Source organism: Microtus ochrogaster, unplaced genomic scaffold, assembly GCF_000317375.1.
Source record: "Microtus ochrogaster isolate Prairie Vole_2 unplaced genomic scaffold, MicOch1.0 UNK3, whole genome shotgun sequence".
Taxonomy (NCBI): domain Eukaryota; kingdom Metazoa; phylum Chordata; class Mammalia; order Rodentia; family Cricetidae; genus Microtus; species Microtus ochrogaster.
Genome location: NW_004949101.1, coordinates 11,732,126 through 11,753,452, shown reverse-complemented (window position 1 = coordinate 11,753,452; position 21,327 = coordinate 11,732,126). Strand labels below are relative to the sequence as shown.

General features: G+C 39.7%; 1 protein-coding gene across 2 annotated transcripts in view; it reads right to left on the bottom strand.

Moving 5' to 3' along the window:
* Pak5 (p21 (RAC1) activated kinase 5) overlaps positions 1–21,327 on the bottom strand; it is a 268,738-nt gene that overhangs the window by 71,519 nt on the left and 175,892 nt on the right. Inside the window, exons 1-2 of one of the 2 annotated variants that reach the window (XM_026788499.1) lie at positions 20,269–20,282; positions 10,846–11,060 (exon numbers count right to left, since the gene is read on the bottom strand). In XM_026788499.1, coding sequence (XP_026644300.1) covers positions 10,846–11,049 — 204 coding nt within the window. In that variant the 5' untranslated portion in view covers positions 11,050–11,060; positions 20,269–20,282. Of the gene's footprint in view, positions 1–10,845; positions 11,061–20,268; positions 20,283–21,327 lie in introns of those variants that run through there. The other variant, XM_005365545.3, reaches the window with a different exon arrangement.

Here is a 21,327-nt window from a genome sequence, read left to right as displayed (position 1 = left end):
TGATAAACAGCAAACCATCCTGTTTTGCCCTGTTTAATGTGGGAGCTGTGGCTATTTAATTTTTAATTTTAAGTTGTTACAGTAATAGAATACCCAGCGCCTCAGTGGTCATCACCAGACTTCCAGAGCTCCTTATGTGATATGTTTAGGAGTCGCCCATTGGACATCGTAGACAGGTTCTGTTGGGCAGCGCTGATCTGGAACACTGCCTTCAGGATGAGGAACATCTTAGGAAGAGGAATGACTTCTAAGCAGAGTACCTGGTGTGTAGCCTGTCTGTGTGTACTCCATTCTCGGTCTGTCTGTCTCTCTCTCTCAACCTGTCTGGATTAATCGTTCTCAAGATGGAATGCAGGGCCTATAAAAGCTAGTTTAGTGATATTGCTATAAAATATTTTATAAAAACTAGGAGTTGGAGGTGGAAGAATGTTATAAATGTTTCAGAAGTCTTGGCTGCAGGGTGGGCAGGGGGAAGAGGATGGCTGAAGGGTTTAAAGATCGTGTCCTCTTATTGGATTGGGGAATAGGGACTGAATACAGTGTTTAGTAGAGAACATAGGTTATATTGTTTGGAGAATTGGGAGTTTGTTTATGAAATATCAACAAGGAAGGAGATATTGATAAAAAGAGCAGGAAAGGAGAGAACACATCCATCAGTCCATGGGTAGGACAGGAAGGTATCGGGAGCTACTGAGTACCGGCCTCACCACTCTGCAAGGGTTCAGAACAGGGCTTCTAGGACAACGCAAACTGGCTTGGGAACAAGATCTGAGGGATAAAACAAACTGACTGACTTAGGCATGTTTCTCCTGCATGTTTCTTTATTCCTGAGAGGAAGAGGAGCAGAAGGACATAAGGCATAAGGGCAAAGCACAAGGCCAAGGGCAAGAGCAAACCCTAAGGCTGAGGCTAATGGGAAGGGTGTGATCTCCACCAAGTTTTCAGTTTATATTGGCATACAGACAAGTTAGCAATCTCATAGGTGGTAACAATAGTATCAAGTATGCATTTTCACAGAGTCAGGAGACACTGGTGGATCTGGCAAGGAGGCACCTGATGTCTCAGAAGGGGCGTGACTCTGAAGCTCTCCAATGATTGGGAACACACCTTGGTAGTTATACTGAGCTGTGGGTTTGATTTGCAGTAGCATCTAGCTGGTTGAGTTAAAACGAATCTCTTCTGGGGACCCTGCTTCTCACTCCAGCAGGGTGCCCTGGTGAGAATTTTTCTTAGCGACTCATGCCTTTTTTCCTGTATAAACCATTAATTTCCTGGGCTATGAGCCTATGTTAGTGGAAACCAAGGTAAAGGGTAAATATAGACTATTAGTAGCCTATTAAGTTGGGAGAATACACCTGAGTCTACTGTTAGAGCAGACATACTACCTCCTGTATGAGGCACCTTTCTTATCAGTGTCAGTAAAGAAACTTTGTGGGGAACTATTTTTATGTAGATTTTGGCTATGAGAACAAAGGCTTGACTGAATCCTTTTTACACCAAGGCTTGTGTGTGTGTGTGTGTGTGTGTGTGTGTGTGTGAGAGAGAGAGAGAGAGAGAGAGAGAGAGAGAGAGAGAGAGAGAGAGAGAGAGCTATCCAGTTGCCTTACAGGAAAAGCCAAGTTTACACACTGCTAGGAGGGAGAAATGCCATGATTTCACAACACTTCTACAGAACTGACTGTGACTTATCCAAAGGACGGATGTACCTCTGCAAATACAGGTTCTCCAGGTACAAGTGTACATATACCCTTCCTGCGCATAGTCCAATAGCTCTGTCAGCTGTACATTTACTGTATAATACTTGTGGGCTCACCACAGGAAAGGAGGGAAGTGACAAACCACTGATCAAACCAACAAGAGAAGGAAGCAAAGCAGGAAATAACCACATGAGCCATTAAGTAGAATAGAAGATGTAAAGTCAAGTAGCTTAGTCATGATACCAACTATAAATGTACTGAAGTCTTACAATGACTGACAGGTTGAGTGAACACAAAGTGACACAGCACACAACCATATGCTGCTTATAGGATGAGCTCATAGGCCTGTCCAGAAGGAAGAATATGGCTTTAGGCAAAAATAAATAGACAGAAAGAAACCAGTATAGGAAAGGGGGAAGATCCTACAAAGGTAAGAATCCTTGCAACAGAGATAGGGACTTGGAGATTTGAATTGTCGATCTACAGAATGAAGGGTCCAACAGTTAATGATCACATTTGAAGTTTGAGAAAGCTGGCAGATGTTAGAGATAGCATGGATCAGGGCAAGCGTATGGGATGAGCAGCCCGAGGTGACTGGAACAGTCCATGTGCTTTGTGTCCCAGAATTCTTCGCCAGGTGATGGCACATCGGCTGGTCAGCACAATTCGCAGTGCTGCACACGAAGCTCAAATTCAGAGAACGAAATGTTCCCAGGGAAATCTTAAACATCTGATGCTATAGGAGAGAATCGAACATCCTTCTCTTGGAATTTGGCAGAAATAGAGATTTTTTTGTTTTGCTATAGAAATAAGTAAAATATAGGAAAAATGTATCAGGAAATTAAACTTTTGTCTAATCTTATAAAAATATTATCTTCTGCCACTTATCAGCTTCTGTCCCTGGCATTCTCCAAGTCATTACTTACAAAAGATCAAAACTACTGGCTGCATCTGTTGAGCTCCAAGCAACAAGAATGAAATGTTGATTATGTTCTTCCCAACCTCCCCCACATAATAACCTGCCCAGGTAGCTGTATCTACTCTACGTTTGGGAAAATCATGATTCACCAAGGAGCCCTTCACTGAGCTAACTGCCATCTGAGCTGCTGATTATAATACCAGGCCTCCAACCATCATTCAGAGAGCAGCAGCATCTTCCCTTCCTGTTTTCCATCCATGACCCAGGCAGCAGCATCTCCCCTTCCAGGCCTCCATCCATGATTCAGGCAACAGCAGCATCTCCCCTTCTAGGACTCCATCCATGACCCAGGCAGCAGCATCTCCCCTTCTAGGACTCCATCCATGACCCAGGCAGCAGCATCTCCCCTTCCAGGTCTCCATCCACGACCCAGGCAGCAGCAGCATCTCCCCTTGCTAATTTGAGCTGTTCAGTGGGCAGAAGACAGTGCTCAGCCCAGGACTATGGTGTGAGCTTACTCAGTCACACTTTTTAAAAATCTGGAATTGTTTTTCCCTTGCCATCAGCTTCCTCCCTCTGTTCTCTCATTTTTAAAATAATCTCTGCCCAGTTGTAGTGAATTTGTAAAGCCTTGTCAATTCCTTGACTTTGTTTTTACTTGTTAACTTGAAAATGTGAGGTGTCACGGATGAAATAAAAAAGTAGTTTCCCGTTTTAGGTTCTTTGTTCATAAAACTAAGTCTCTGACAAAACTATGAAGATCACAGGATTTGGAAACCCGCAGCCATCAAGGCTGCAGGTGTGACCAGCTAATTGGACTAATTAAAGTTTGAAGCTACCAGGTGAGGCCAGAAATAGGCCTAATAACTAAGGCTAGAAACTGCCTAAAAACTTCCAATATTATACTCAAAAATAAAATGACTTCTGCCTCCCTCTCTCATTCCCTCTCCTTCTCTCTCCCCCTTCCTCCCTTCTTTCTCTTCTCCTTTGTTGCTGTCCCCCCCCCCCCCGTAAACCATTAGAGCCTCATATGGTTTACCCACATAGCGTGGAAGAGGCAGAGACCTCAGATTTGAGATTTTCTTGGTTGCATCAGACTCACAACAATCCTGCTGGAATCACAGTTGTAAATCACCGTGCCCTGCATTTTCCTCCTCTGAAGAGGAACACAAGTTGACCAGTGTGGTCAGGGTTTTGTAACCACACAGTGGATGAAACCTGGAGAAATTTCGAGAAACATGCTAGAGAAACCCCAAATTACCAGGGATGGACTCTTAGCTAAAACTGGATTTTGAGGATATTCTTGACGGTTAAATACCAAGCCTCTAAATGGGAGAATCAAAGGCATTTTTTTTCACTAGCAATACCTTTGCAATAATGTTTTAATTATCTCGTGAAAAGTTATGATATCTTGTCTGAGAACACTATAGATTATTATTTTTTTTTTTAGACGTAATGTACTCTTACCATCAGGAGTTAGGGAGTGTGATAATTATAAGAATCGGTTTTAGAGTCAGATAGTTTTTGGGGGCTTTTGGGGGCTTAAATTTGTTTTGTTGTTTGTTTTTGTTTTTTTTAAGTTGCCAGATATGAAACTTTCAATATTTTGTTTGAGACAGGTTCTTACTTTATACTCTAGGTTAACCTTGAACTCATGGTTCCTCCTGCCCTGCATAAGCTTCCCAAGGGTTGGAATGACAAGCATGAGCCACCATGGACTGTGGCATGAGAACTGAAGAGTTCAGTTTGGTAATTCAGTCAGCCATTATTCTGTGAAGCAACACCGAATGTCGATCAGAGTCTATAGTCATAGGCTCTGATAGACAAAGTCATCTTGATCACTAATGTTTCTAAATCATGTTCACCCCAACCTAGTTTTTGCCATCTTCTCCAGGGCAACCAATCTTTCTTGTGCTATATGGAGCAAGTTAGGAAATCTACCCATGATAAAATAGACCCATCAGTTTACATGCTTGTTCGATGTTACAATATGAAGTTCTATGCCCAGGGTTATAATTTTCTTTTTGATCATCTTCCTATCAAAAGCAAATACTCTGAGGGATGAGTCCTAACCCTTAAGTTCACAGAAGAAAAGTGCTGAGCAACCAAAGGCCGCTGGTTCAGAGAGCAGAGTGTAACTCAAGTTACAAACTGAGTGGTTTTGGGCTCAGCCAATGTTTCTGCCCCCTCACTTCTGGCTCAGTACTTCATTAGTCATTGTATTGATGCCACGGATAAAACAGATTGATCATTTTGGGCTCTAAAAACATTATCTAGTGTTTGGCAACAGTATTCTTCATTTTTGTCAGGTTCGTTTTCCATTACAGTTCAACAGAACTTCAGATTTCTGTAAGATCTGGTCTGGTTTTTTTTTTTTTTATTTTTCATATCAGCCTCTGACCTGGAAGCAGAGCTGTAGAAAGCATTTGCTCAGTGTTGTAATACCCTGTTCACTCTCTGTGTTGGGAGGTCATCACCTCTTTCATTTCTTCTCTGGGGTTGCAATTGGAGACTTTCAGTGCAGAGAAGCTGACAAAGGCATTTGTAACAGGGGTGCTCAGAAGCAGACTCAACCATCCTTGTCATAAAGGACTTTCCAGTGTAACCTATGACATAACTTCACTGAATGCCACGTTATATGTTTTCCTTGGTCCTAAGTGTGACAGGAGATGCTAACCTCTTGTGGTGAGATCACTGGTAAGCCGTTCTTCATGGGGCCTCTTTCAGGGGTACAGAGAAACTGTGAACTGGAGCAGTGCTTTCCAAGTGCAGTTGTGAAATAAGAAAGACTAGCTACCTTTACCAAGCTCCCCCAGTGAGCTATAAGGGTGGAATGATCCATTTATGATCCCAGAACTGTCATACCAATGCCAGGATGAGCCTGCCAAAAGGCACACTGGAGATGCCTGGTCAACCTGCTATGTTTCTCAACATGAAAGCAAGGATGTCAACTCCAGTGATGTTTTTCCTGAATACCACCATCCTAAAAATGGCAGCTTTTATTTACATGTAACAACAAGGCCATTTGAATGTGGCTGCTCAAACTTAGGAAAATGTAAGGTGGCTTAAGGTAGAGACTGTGAAGGCTGATGCAAAGGAAGATGGCGCTCATGAGTTCTTATGAGAACTTAGCTGGGGCTGAGGTTAGATTTCACTTTCTAACTTTAGAGTCAGTGAGGGAGAGGAAAACAGGGAGAGTGTAAGAAGGGATGAAGAGAAAGACGGGAGGGGAGAAAAGAGGAAAGAAGTGGGAGACTGATTTGTGGAAGAGAGGATATGTCAACAGAGTATACACTTTGTTTTTTCTTTTTTTAAAGATCTATCTATCTATCTATCTATCTATCTATCTATCTATCTATCTATCTATCTATCTATCTATCTATCTATTTATTATGCACACAGTGTTCTGCCTGCATGTGTGCCTGCACGCCAGAAGAGGTTGCCAAGTCTCATGGTTGTAAATCACCATGTGGTTGCTGGGAATTGAACTCAGGACCTCTGTAAGAGTATCCAGTGCTTTTAACCTCTGAGCCATCTCTCCAGCCCCCAGGGTGTACACTTGAAGCCTAGATTAACTTTAGAGTCAAAAACTTGTCAGCAGCTCCAGCAATGGGGGACTCGTGCATGGAGAGGCTTTGCGTGTTCTCTTTTCTCCCAGGTGAAAAGCAGCCTCTCTTACCCAGCTTCCTAGATTCGGCAGGTGAGATGTAGTTTCCCAGTCCCCATGCTGGTGGGCTGGTTGCAAAGACATTTTCGATTTGAAGTGAGTTTTGAAAATAAAAGACATGGGGAAGTGTGGGAGAGCCTGTTGTCTTCACTGGCTTCTGGAAGTGTAGCAGTATGAGAAGCTTTGACAGAGGATTTGCCATCTGTCCTCCTGGTGGGAGCCTTGGTTCTGATCAACCAGACACACATGGATGCGGCTCTTTTGAAGTGGAATTTTTACAAATAGTTTTAAAATAAGGTTGAGCTTCCAGACAGGTTCCATCTTATAATTATAATTCTGTTTCCACTGAAATCATCTCTATGAACTCGCTATTTATTCTAAAAAAGCTTGCTTTGTGTTTTTTTTTTTTTTTGTTTTTTTTTCTCAGCCCTCTTCTGGCAATCATAGAGCTGGAAGGACTTCCTGGATCTCAACTTTTCACACCTTTCAGTGATGACTCCCACCCCTAACCTGCAAGATTATATGTTAGATCAGCATGGCAGGTAAACTTTCAATTTGATCTGACCTTTAAATGAATCAATTAATTTCCTAAGAGAATAATTTCTGGGTGCAAAACTCGGAGCTTTCACCTGTAGAGGATTATCAGGCATCACACTCTCAAATACAGTTTCCAAATACTCTGCACTCTTTGCTGTCCAATTACTGCTTCCCACCTGGCGACATCTCCCTCCTCGTTCCCTGGCATTCTCTGTCCCACCCCTGTAGGTGTTCTATTTTCCCTTTATACTGACTAAACTTATTTTTGCCACAGGGTCTCTGTACTGTTTCTTCTTCCTGGCTGTGAATATTTCCCATTTTAACGTCTGCCTAGTTGTTAGGTAAATTTCGGTGTTTCTTCACCAAGGCAGACACTGGGAAAGGGAAAGAGGAAGTCCAGCTGGGTAAACATTATGGCATCACGTTTCAAGAGCCAAAATAGATGCTTCTATACCCAACATGTATCACAGTAGAGATAGTTATAAAACTAGAAAGAGCTAAAACTATATTAAAGCAGAGGAAAGCTGTAGCGGATTGAATCTATGGCACATGGAAACTATCCGGATGACAATAAAGAGGACAGAGGTCACTGAGTTAATCTGAAAGGTGATGTGGGGACCACAGTGTCGGGCAAAAAGCAGGCAAAGTCAAAAGAGTCTCTCTGGGTTACTCCTCACTGTCACGGTTTCTGGGAATCTCATTCAGACGAAAGTGTGGCAAGTATCTGCTATAGTTTGATTCCTTGATGACTACTTTCAGTAATTAGAGGGGACACTAAAATAAATAGCCCCACTAATGCTAGAAAACATATAGTTGTCCTATAGTTTAGGAACATGCATTTAAAAACATATTAAAGGAATGAGAGACTGTCACAGACATTGGGCTGTGTTGGCAGAGTTAAAGATATTTAGGCTCTTAGTATGAAGCATGAGCAAGGAGAAAGAGAATTACAAAGCTCTGAAGGAGGACTCATTCACCGAGGCACTTCTGACAGAAACTATAAGAAAGGAGAAAACAAGGAGTGATCTCCCCAAATCCAACAGCTGAACTTGGAGGTTCTCTTCTCTTGATTTTACCTGTTTTGTCTAACAAGGTTATTTTTAACGCAGTTACCAGATGTAGAAGATTAAAAAAGGAAGACAGAAAGCCCCAACTTCAGAACGTTATAAAATATTGACAATTGCAGAGATGAAGATGACCCAGGAGAGCCAGCTTGGCAACCTTCAGCCTCCACAGGATAAAGAGAAGACTGTTGGGAGGCTTTGAAGGGCAATCATTGACTTACCAGTACACACATGGTCAACTCTCAGTGGAAAAGCTTTTTCTTGAAGTCAACGACAATTAATATAGAGACCCACAGCCAGTCAATATTGAGAACGTGGAGTGGTGTGCCCTGAATGGGACCTTTAAATCACCCTAAATCTCCCTAAAAGGTTCGGTGGACACATGCTTACAGGAAAAAGTGTTTTCTGGACACAAAAGAGCAGTTGCACACATGAACTCACTGTCATTTTGACTGCATGCACAAGGTTGGACACATGAACTCACTGTCATTGTGACTGCATGCACAAGATCAAGCACATGACTCACAGTCATTGTGACTGCATGCACAAGACCTGAGCAAGCTCAAGCCAGGTGGGATCCCACCAGGAAGGGACGTCCCACCCTTAACTGAGGAGATATTGGCAATTGGTAGCTTCTAGGAGAGGGAGAGCCAATTTTCTTTAAGGATATGACTCTTGGTAGCTCAATCATATTTCCAAACAGGCCCTAAACCCAGGGGTATTTGAAAAAGACCAATTAGACTCCATGGATTTAAAAAAAATAGAAAAGATGAATCTGTGTGAGTATGGAGGTGGAATGGGTCTCGGAAGAGTTGTGGGTAGGCAAATGTGATCAAAATACATTGTATAAGATTCTCAAACAATTAAAGCACACACACACACACACACGGGACCTTTGAAATTAGTCTCTTCCCCCTTCTATATATATGTATATAACACTCAGAGGTTATGAGCACTTGCTACTTTTTTAGAAGACCTGAATTTTTTTCATAGCACCCATGCTGGATGCTTTGCAACTGCTTGTAACTTCAGATCCAGGGAAAATGACACCCTTCTAGCCTCCAAGGACACCTACATGCAAGTATGCACATATACAAATACTCTCTCACACAAGTCGACATAATTAAATAATAAAGTAAATCTCTAAAAGAAAATTCCTTGAAGTTCTTTGAAGAGGCTAAAATAGATAAGGGATTGTCTAAAAGGATATAAGCCTTTACATAACTCTGAACTGTCAGGTTAGAGAAATTGTATTCAATTATAATAGAATATTATATTTAGTAATTTTTCTGGACTTGATGCTGACTTGACCACTAACAGTCCACTAGAGAAGACAAAAGTCTCTTTTCATGAACATATAGAACAATTAAAATAAGCAAAATGAGTACAGTATGAAGATCAAAGGGCAGCAATCACAGACTGTCCCATTTGATATGAACACCAGATGATTGTTCTTAAACTTTTTGGTTTTAAGAACTCCACAGATTTGTTCAGGATCCAAAAGACTTCTGTTTATGTGAGAATTAAAAAATATCTACTGTATAATATATTAAAAAACAAGAAATTATTTTAAACTTTGATTTTCACTACATCATCATCACCCTTCTTCTTCTTCTTCTTCTTCTTCTTCTTCTTCTTCTTCTTCTTCTTCTTCTTCTTCATCATCATCATCATCATCATCATCATCATCATTATTATTATTACTTTTTTAAAGGCAGAGTTTCTCCATGTGGCTCTGGCTGTCCTGGATCTCACTCTGTAAGCCACGCTGGCCTCGAATTTGGAGATCTGCCTGCCTTTGCCACCCAAGTGCTGGAATTAAAGGCACGGGTGCCCACCACCCAAATAAGAAGCCTATGAAGCTAGAAAGTGTAAAGTTCAGGGTCCTTTAGGTGTCAACGATGACAGCATGGCACATGTTACTTTCTGGAAAAGCCTCCTGTATCCTATGTAAGTAACAAAAGTGACAAATGACTCTCCATTACTATGAGAATAGTTTGACAACCTAAGGTTCTCAGACTGCACTATGAAAATCAAGTACTCATATTTTCATGATAATTTTATTTATTATAGCAATATTTTGTAGCATGCTTCTCTAGAAAAATGAGTAAGTTATAAAAGTTACAAGTTAAACTAAATCCAAGTACTTTGTATGAATCAGAATTTTTATCTCAATCTTAAGTAAAAAAGGAAATTCAAGGATAGTTACATAGTGTGACATCATGATAGCTATATAAAATTTAAATATATCAAAATATTTAGAATTTTTGCTATTATACTAATTCACAATTAAAAAGAAATAGAAATGAAACATTAAGATGTGTTGATGGCTCCTGTGGGGTGGAAGGTGTGATGACCTGTATTTGTGTTTCTGCATTTTGTTGTATCAGTTAGAATGATTTCTGGGCTGTAACAAAAGGAAAGGATCGACATTCTTTGTTAAAAACCTACCAGCTGCTGGTTCAGGTGAATTATAGCCTATTCATGACTGAAATTATTTACTAATATTTGAGTTAGTTCTTTCTTAGGCTGTGAAGGTAAATTTGAAGATACACATATTTATAATAGAAATAATACATATGGATACATACATGTGAGTATATGCATATATTTACAAATATGATTTATTGCTATTGAAATCTGTTATCACTACATCTTTTATAATAGAAAGTATAACTACTTTGAGAGTAAATAGAGTACCACAGAAATATGTCCTCTAGCAAAATAGTTGATTGGGGCTATTGTTGATATTATCAGAGGAAAGAAATATTATTGACAGAAATAAAAATTCATTTTATAGTTTAACTTTATACCTGACTTTTATAATAATCAGTATCTGAAGACAACATTTCCTTTTTATGTGCTCCAAAATGAAGACTACAATGGCTAATATATGAGCGATTATAAAGAGGGTACACTAAATCAGACAAGGTCATGGTTCAGAAGTGAGTCCTTGCATACCTTCATGGGAGCCAGCTGGATGGGTGTGATGCATGACGGATCCACCATGGGCTTCGGCCTGTTGGCCGTGTCTGCTAGCAGGCTGTGCCACTGCGGGGGAAGGCCAGTGAATTTCTGCTCCTGTGGGTCAAACCCAGTATGAACCCTGTGTTCGAAGTTGGATGGGCCAGATATTTCAATCTTTTTCTTTTTCTTCCCAAACATGATGTAAAAACCTGTGAAATACAAAAAGAAAAAATAGGCATTTTATTATATTTTGCAACCAGAAGATAAGACATTTTTAAAAATTATTTAATTACATCATCTTTGTTATCTCTCACAATACTAATTTCAAAAGATAAAAGTTAGATTTTTCAGACTGTATAGATTAGGTAATTAAATTCTAAATCTTTGTTCTCGTATTGAACGATCCCTGTGGATTGCGTTGCTTGTCCCATTGATATTGAATTTGGCCCATGTGACCTATACTAATTAATGATCTGGACAATAAACCGGTCTGGAGTGAGGGTGTTTGGAGGATCGGTGTGCTCCAACCCCAACATACTTGCCATGAAGTTTCCTTAGGAAGATTATACTTCCTAATCCTCAGTTTTAGAAGAGGAGATATATGAAGCAGAAATAGCTCAACCTGGAGTCAAGACCAGGCAATCCCAATGGAACCATTGTTAGATCACGGCTGACGGTTGTACAGATGCAACACATGAAGGGTTATGTCTCCAACGTGTTTGCCATATAAACATTACTGAAGCAAAAGATGACCAATTCTCAAGCAGAAGCACCTCTATGTCTGGTATGCAGCCAAAATCTTAAACACGTAGGTGACAAGATCGCATATATACCAACATGAAAGATGAGCTAATAATCACTTTGCACATAAATCAATTATTATAGACAGAAATAAATATTAAATACTTAGAAAATCACCTGACCAAAGAAGGTCCTGTAAGCATTAACTTCAGTAAATGGTGACCCTGTGCTTCATGGTTCTGGTAGCCTGTGATGCCACCCAGCTTTGAATACTGGGTCACAGGTGAGTGGCATATTATAAGTGTGTGCTTTTGACTGGGGGTAGTTATCTGTGAGTAGGATAAACAACGCCACTTTGAGAATCCTTCCACATATAGCCGTGGGTTTATAAAAGGTGGTAATAATATTTTTTCTTAAACCATTTACTTTTCTTTCTTAGGGAATCCTTCCTTACCTCACCGTATAACCCTTCTGGCAGGATTGAAGATACTTGTGCCCCAGAAACCCCATCCTGGGAGAAGAAAAAGGCTGACACCTGGTGATGACCAGAGGGGAGTTTGTGATTTCACAAAGTGCTGAGAGCATGTTGGAGCACTTGCAGGGGAGACTGGATAGTGGTGCACACAGTAATGATAGCAGGACCACACCTTGGCCTGTATTTAAACCTGAGCCTTATACCAACCCTGGAAGGCAAACTTTGGAGGTCACTGGATCTCTCAGTTCTTCATTCTAATGTGGTAATATAGACTAAATATTCTTTTTCTGCTTTTTCATCATTACTTGTTATTTTGATTGGTTTATTGGTGATGGGTACCTCAACCTGGTTTTAGTAGGATGCTGTTATGTTTCAAGCACTAATTCAGATAATTCCAGTGATGACAGCTCAGGAGGCCAGAGTTTTTTTTTAGTATTACTATCATCTGTCACTTTCTCCCTTTGCCCAATTTTACTTTTCTTTTTCATTGATTAACCTCTCTTCCCTCTTGTCACTGTTTATTGTTGTATTTTAGGAAATCTTTCTTCTGCCTTCCAGCTCGCTCAAGTCCTTACCTCATCTTCTGCTTGTATAAACATTCTGTTACAGACATCCAATTTTGCACAGTCTCAATGCCCTCTCATCTGTGAAGGTTTGGCTCTGAAATGTTCCCAAAGGCTCAAGTATTGAAAACTTGGTTCCCAGAGGGTGGTGCTATTGAGAGGTGATTAGCTCATGTCGGTGCTGAACAGGGTTGTTTGGAAATGGGACCTGCTGAGCCATAGAAGTCTTTGATGGGCTTTTTTTTTGGGGGGGGTTGTTTTCGAGACAGGGTTTCTCCGTAGCTTTTTGGTTCCTGTCCTGGAACTAGCTCTTGTAGACCAGGCTAGCCTCGAACTCACAGAGACCCGCCTGCCTCTGCCTCCTGAGTGCTGGGATTAAAGGTGTGCGCCACCACCGCCCAGCTGATGGGCTTTTTTTGACTCTGACCCTGGTCCTTGCTTCTTGGCACACATGAAGAAGTTGTGTTCTCTGCTATGTTTCTTCTCATTCTAGGTTCAGTAGTGTGGGACTTTGTAAGCATGGACTGAACTCTCGCAGCCCGTGAGCCAAAATAAACCTTTCTTCTTTCAAAGGGATTTTCCCAGGTGTTTTATCACAAGAAAAAGATGTGAAGAACATAGAAAAGAAGCCAGCTATCCTTTATAGGTTCTATTTTAGAGTAATCTGAATGTCAATAAAAGATGGTAACAACTCAAATACTTTGCTGATTTTTTTTGACCTTGAAAACATTTAAAAGGAATTGTTTATTTGGGTCTCATTTTCATGCCTGTAACAACACACTTGACAGGCTGAGGTAAAAAGAATACCCTGAATTTAAGGTTATTCTTGGCCATGTAGTAAGTTCTTGCTCATTCTGATCTACAGAGTAAGACCATGTCTAAAAATACAAAGGGAAACAAAAAATAAGAAAGAGAAATTCTTTAAACACTTGAATATATAATATACAACACACACACACACACACACACACACACACACACACACACTATGGAGGTTAATAAACACAGGTCTGATGATCTTAAAACTTGGGCAACTAAACCGTAAGTGTAAGAAAGTGAAGGAATCAGGAGAGAAAGTTTGTTGCAGGGACAACAGAGCCTAAGGCCTCTCTCACACTGACTCCAGATGTTGATATATAATTTGCTGTCATCTGGTACAACAGAAAATTATAGAATGCAAGCATTTAACATGCTGAGCCATTGGTGCTTACCTTCCCAATACTCTCAGAACCTGAGGTCCACATAAGGAAAAAAGTCGTGTTACCCTATTGGAGCACATAGTCATTGTCATGTTGGCCAACCCTAGCTAATCCCAAGCACCAGAGCTGCTTATTGGAGCTGTAGCTCTTTGCACGGAATAGCCCATCAGCAGGAAAACTACTCAGATGAGCTGCACCCTCAGTTTCTGTCCTATCAAATTAGGACACAAATACTTTGGACCATTATTTTTGGAAGCCGATTGTTACATAGAGAAAAGCTATAAGAAACACCTATCACCTCCTGCCTAGCATCTTCCTGTACTTTTCAATTTTTTGTTGGTCTGAAGTTTCAAACAGCAAAGTCCAATCTGGGCAGCTACATCAGCCATCACACAACTGCCTCAATGCAAAAGAGTCTTAATTGTGATGCCATGACCTGGGCAGTTGACTCCTGGGAGCATTTTTAGTTGAAGAAAATTACAAATTAGAGACTCTATAAACCATCTTTTGGCTTTATTTGCTGAACATAGAACACATCGGAATATAATTTGAGCATTCACTGGCTGAGTCAACTTGACGTTTTAATAGATTTCGCTTTCATAATATTTAAAAAGAAAACGTCATTTGGGAAGAGTTTGTTTGCACATGTTCATACCTGAACAAACAATGAAAATGCTAGAACAAACATTTTTAGAATTAGAACAGAAATGTCTTGTTATTTCCTTTTTATTTGTGAATTTTTCCAGAGACCTCAATGCTGTTCAAGTGAGTGCATATAAAAAGAAAATATAAATGAATTAACAGTGTACCTAGGAATGGTGAAGAGCAAACCTGTGGTTGAATTAATTTAAGTCTGCAGTATTGTGTGATCCTATATGCCATTATTTAAATGGTATTTAATCACAGATCTGCTTGAATGGTAAGGTAAGTTTTAAAAGGAAACAGTTGTGCATGATAGCATATGCCTGAAGTCTCAGCGCTCAGGAAGGTGGATTATCACAGTCTCGAAAACATAGTGCTCTACATAGTGAGACTGTGTTTCAAAATCAACCAACCAACTAATCAACCATTAAAACAAATCAAGAAAAGACAAAACAAACCAACAATAACAGTAAAGAGCCACAGAATAAGAAATGCAAAAGGAAATTGAAGAAAAAAGTCAGTTCTAAATTCTAAAACAATATCTTAGTGAAATTCTCATTTTACTGAATCAGAAATAGAATCTTAGAGATGCATAATGAATGTATCCATTGCTGCTTTTATCCAGGTGGAAGATGGAGACAGTGTCCCAGTGTTTCTTAGCACGAGGCAACAGAGGGACAAGTAAGGACATGAAAATATGTCTGGTGGGTGTATTTGTTACTTTCTTGTTGATCTAGAAAATACCCTGACAAAAAAAAAGTTAAGGAAGGAAGGGTTCTGTTGGCTCCCAGTTCCAGACCACAGCATATCGTAGCAAGAAAACCATGGCAGCACCACCTGCAGGCAGCTGCTCATTTTGTGTCTACAGTCAAAAAACAAAGAGAGTTGAATGCTGGTGCTTGGCTCATTGTTGTTTTATTCAGTGTGGGACCCTCACTCATGGAATGGGGCTTTCATATCTAAGGTGGCTACTTCCATCTGAGTTAATTCAGTCTGTGCTCCACAAAATTGGAAAATTTGCAAGAAATGGACAATTTTCTGGATAGGTACCACATATTAAAATTAAATCAAGATCAGATAAACAATTTAAATAGATCTATAACTCATAAAAAATAGAAGCAGTCTTTAGAAGTCTCCTAATCAAAAAAGCCCAGGGCCAGATGATTTCAGCACAGAATTCTACCAGAATTTCAAAGAAGAGCTAATACCAATACTCCTAAAGTTGTTTCACACAATGGAAACAGAAGGAACATTGCCATACTCCTTTTATGAAGCTACAGTTACCCTAATACCCAAACCACACAAAGATGCAACAAAGATGCACAAATACCCAATAAAATACTGGCAAACTGGATCTAAGAATACATCAAAAAATAATCATTCACCATGATCACGTAGGCTTCATCGCAGAGATGCACGGATGGTTCAACATATGAAAATTTGTTAATGTAATTCACTATATGAACAAACTGAAAGAAAATAACTCCAAATAATCACCTCATTAGATTCTAAAAAAAATCTTTTGACAGAACCCCTTCAAGCTAGAAACTCCCTTGTAGACATGCCCAGAGGCTTGTTTTTATGGTGACTCCAAATCGCAGAAATTTCTTTGAGAACAGAGTTCTCTTTTCTAAAAGAGCTGACTCCAGATTTTCAGAAGGCACTGAAAGCATCCCTTTGAAAACAACACAATACTAATAACTATGACGATCCACATATTCCTTGGTATGAGGCAAACTCAGGAACACATGTGCTTGCTTCTGATAATTCTGTTACATACTAGCTTCCTTTTACAGGCATGTCACAAGGCTTACAAGTAACTTGATTTGTCTAAGTGATCTGGTTAAGAGGTGGCAAAATCAAGTCTTCCTCACTTCACACCTGCCTCTGAAGCGTTGCTATTGACTCGTAGACTGCCAGGCAATGCATTGTCGTTTGTACTAAACTATGTTCACTTGAAATGACATTTGGGCAAAACTAACAATTATATATATGGTTCAAGCCTGGGATCTACAGGCAGAGGGAGAAGGACTCTCCCAAATACAACTAGACTTCATGTTCTGAGAGATGAAAAAACAACAAAATGCAGATCACATTGGAAGACGAAGTGTTTTGAAAAACAAGGGAGTTTTTTTTTTAAATTAAGGCTGTTTCAAAAAGAAAATAATCTTTGAAAAAGGCAAAAACTGAAATAGCCCCATCTGTGAGAATCATGGAACAAGTGGGCCTTTACTGACACGAACAAAATAGGGATAAAATATTTTAGGAAAGTAGGCGAGATTAACAGATTGAATCAGTTAAGTTCTTATGCCAATAGCAGAGAATTAAAGGATAGAAGTCCATAAAAAGTATTATTTATAATACAGATCTACTGTCTTAGTTATTTTATTGCTGTTATGAGATACCATGATCACAGAAGCTCTTATAAAAGAGAACAATTTCAGAGATTTCGACCATTATTGCCATGGCAGGAAACAAGGTTGCCTGCAGACAGACATGCTGCTGGAGAAGGAGCTGAGAGTTCTATATCTTGATCTGCAGGCAACAAAAGGGACTTGTGTCCACACTGGGTGTGGCTTGAGTATACGAGACCTCAAAGCCTTTCCTCACAGAGATGCACTCTGTCCATCAAGGCCACATCTACTCTAACAAGGCCACACCTCCTAATAGTGCTGGCTCCAAGCAAGCATTCATACACATAAGTTTATGGGGGCCATTCACAGGACAATAATAGAGCACTCCTCTACTTCTTGATGGGAGGAGAGACACACAAGTCTGACCTAAAGAGTACTGGGTACAAGCACAGTGAAGGCAAATCTGTCTTTGAAGATAACAATCAAAGAAAAATTCATGCTTACTCATGCATGTGTATGATGGGATTTACATTTATGCAAAAATCTCAGGCATGTGTATAATGGGATTTACATATGCTTAAAATTAGAGAATCTATTGCCTACTAACAGGAAAATCATCTAAAGTTGTATAACAGCTCATATGTCAGTCAAGGCAAAGATCCATCCCATGGCTGCCCCTGGGAGTTGACTCTTCTTTCTGTTTAGACATATAAGAAAACCCAAGAAAGAACTTGAGTATCCTGAGTCATGTGATTTCTGAGTCATGTGCTATCCTTTTGATCTCACTGTTAGTAAGTTTATATTTCACTGACACTACTTTGTATCTTGTCTAGTTTATTATTTGAGATGCAAACGATCTGGGCATTACATCATGGGATACCATGGAACTCCCTCTAACCCTTTAAAGTTGTGTGTGTGTGTGTGTGTGTGTGTGTGTGTGTGTGTGTGTGTGCAAAAACTCGGGAAAATGAGCTGGTAAAACCTGAAGAAATGTCATGGTAAATCAGAAAGAACTACAAATTGTTTGAGAGTGGGTCAGTAATTCTTATATTTCGTATACTTTATGAACTATATATTTTTTGTTGAGGTATTTTAAAGTCAACTTAAAACTAATACTTAGGAATTTTACATTAGAGTATTGTAAAACCATTTAAAAATCTGTTCTTTGGATTTAATGTTTATGAAAACAAGATTGATCTTCATGGTTGCAAAGTAGACAGAGTTAACCAGCACTGCCCTGGATGGTTCTGAGTTGTCATGGACAGAGTTCAAAAGCTGCTGTCCTTGAGAACTACATTGGTTGAGAACTTGACTTCCTTGTTGGGTCCAGAGCATGGGTTCAGAGCTTGCTAGTGGTGTGGTATGTCACACAAGACTCAACCAATCTAGTAGTCATTCGGTGTCCCCCACCTCTTGTGTGTATTACTCTACGACTATTTTAAACTATTTTCAGTTGTTTGGTACCTGGATTCCTGACCCTAGAGTGGGACTTAAAGTTTGATGAGTGTAAAAAAGCAAGATGTTATTTTATGAAACTTTTTTCTTCATGAAATTACCTAAAAAAAGCAAACATTAAAACAAATTTATTGAATAATACCATTTCCCCCCAGATACCCCGATTACTCACTGAATGCTTGCTGTATCATTGAGGTTGAAAATGGGAACTGTTTGCTCGAACCTCAACCCAAGTTCTTTAACACCTGCCAATTCTGCAACTCAGGGCAAACTACTTGTCTACATCTTAGAATGTGTGCTTTGAAAAATGAAATGACATAATAACCTCAGTTGGCTGCTGTCAGGCATCAAAAGAGATGGACAGGAGACTGGATCTGACCTAGATAGCTTTTGTTTCTGACAAGCCTACAGAAATATTTTAAGATAACTATGGTAATGATGTCTGTACACAATGTTTAGCTACTAAATCTCAATGAACAGTATGTCTAAAAGCAATTAATATGGTGAACTCCGTGTTACACACATTTTATATTAATAGCAATAAGAGTAGAGAGGGGACAAATATGTGCTAGGAATTCAGACATGCAGGGAATGAAGTAGTTATCTGACAAGAGCCATATTACAGATGAGGCTGGGCAAGACAAGATGGGGAGAGATGAGCTCAAGCTATTTGACAATCTTTTGTTCATGTCCCCATCAGCATCTCAAAGAATATTGGATGAGTAGAGTTGACCTTTAACTCTATCTCTGACAACTAATTAGTGATACGGTTTCAAGCCCTATGACTAAAGTGAGAAGCTAATGACAACAGTGGACCATTAAAATGTCTACCAACTTTCCAAAGGTCTTTAGTGTTAATTATCCCTTCCCTCATTCCCTTTTTTTACCCTCTCATCCTTGACCCAATGTAACCTTTCCTGTCTCATTCATCCCATTTAATCCTTTATGCAACTGCAATTTACACCTCCTTAAAAGCTTCCCCTCACAATGGGCACTTTCTAACTTTTGGATCTCTATAGGTTTCTCAAATGAAATACACATTTATGAAGTTTCAAAGTTAATATTCGTGAGTGAGAGGAAACATGCAAAAATTTTATATACGTAGAACAATAAAGAGTTTAAATAGCACTGTCTTATAATATGGTGGCAATGCCCCTACTAGAAACCACAGACTAATAAATAAAATCTAGTGCCGGGAATGGGTTCCCTCTTCTGGAGTTGTTGATCAGTGAATTCCCATAGGCCTCCAAACACTGCAGACTGATGTCATGACTCTTGGTTATAGTTCTGCACTTGATGGGTATACACTATTACTGAAGATATCACACATCTGAGTCATAGGATGTAGAAGAACAAAACTGGTACTAATCTGGAAGCTTCATCTTTACTAGATAGCCTTTAAAGTACTGAAAGATGTTATGCATGCTAATGGAAGAAAAAGGCAGTCATCAACCTTACCCAGCTGTGTACTCTGGGAAATACATTAATTTCTAGCATGACAAGACATGCCCCTGGTACTGTAGTGTCATAGACTTCAGGAGAGTAACCAACTACTTTCTACTTGTGGACTTGTCCCCACAAGCTTGAAAACCATAACTGGCACCATTATTGAGGCCAAGAACCTGTGTCTAGACAGTTATAGGCCCTGGGGGGATTTATATTGCATTTTTTCTGTTAAATGGACATAGTTTAAAACTGACTCCCACTTAATTATCTTTGTATCCGTAGATTAATGCACCTCTCATCCCTCACCAGAGAAGCTTTTTTTTGAAGTAGATGGTAATTAACATAGATGCCTACAAGATACACAGAAGTGACGGGAGAACATTCAGCCATGAAGGGGGCATCTATATCACACTTCTCCTCCCAAAGCTCAGGGATCATAGAAGAAGAGAGAGGTGGAGGATTGTAAGAGCCAGCGGTGTTGGATGTCTGTAAGGGAAGGTTATTTTCTGGAATCAACAGGGCAATTGAACATAGGAACTTACAGCAGTTGTCATAGCCAGCACAAGATCTGCACAGGACAGAGCCAGCCAAAACTTCGAGTGTGAAAAGAGGGGGTGGGCACAATGCGCGCTCACATGAGGAGCCACTGGCAATCAATGGCTGCTGGCAGAGAGGGAGCCAGGTTTCTCTAAGGGAGCCCTGGTAGGTTGACCACACTTTAGCGGATGGCCATGTAACCTAGAAGATAAGGATAGTACAAATTGGACATGTTAGGTCTTTGATTGTTTGTTTTTAAAGAAAAGAGTCGCAACACTGAGTAAATAGAGAAGGGGGTTTAATCTGAGAAGAGTAGGGAGGTGTAGGTGAATATGACATTTTATGAAGCTCTCAGAGAACTGATAAAAAAAGAAAAAAATCTAGCCATACAGACACTAGAGACATAGAAAAAAAATACGAGCACAGAATTTAAAAGGTGTGTCTTTAATGCATTTGTTTGGAGACAGTCATTTCTCACCAACTCTCCTCATCAAGAGAATTTTCTATTCTTAGTCTCATATCTATCATGAAGAATGCGTAAACGTAATAATGGGTATTTAAGTACTTTATAAATATCTACCTGTGTCCAGATAATGTGCGCTTAACGGCTTGGCCTGCCACTGGTGGAAGAAAAATGTTTGATTCAAAAAATATGTAGCAGAGGGGAAGGCACCAACCACAGACCTCCTTGTAGTTATAGATTCATCAGAGAATTAGAACCAAGAAAAAATATACACCCAGACTTTAGCTATTCTACTATTAGGGAAAATTTAACATGGGATTCAGTGGTTTAGAAGCTGAGATGAGTTCATTTTTTAATCTCAAAATTCAGTTGTTTTCTATGGAGAATGTGTCTGTGTGCAGGCTGTTAGTAATACATTGTTTTTCTTCCTTGCTTCCTTTCCTTTTAAGCTTTGGTGTATACAGAACATGTCATAGAACAGTTGCTGTGCTTTCTAAAGACTCCTCCGATGACAGAGAAAGAAAAACTGCTCAAATTCTGGCTGAGGAAAATAGTTATTCTTATAGTTTATTTCCATTTCTATTACATAGCCTATACAGTC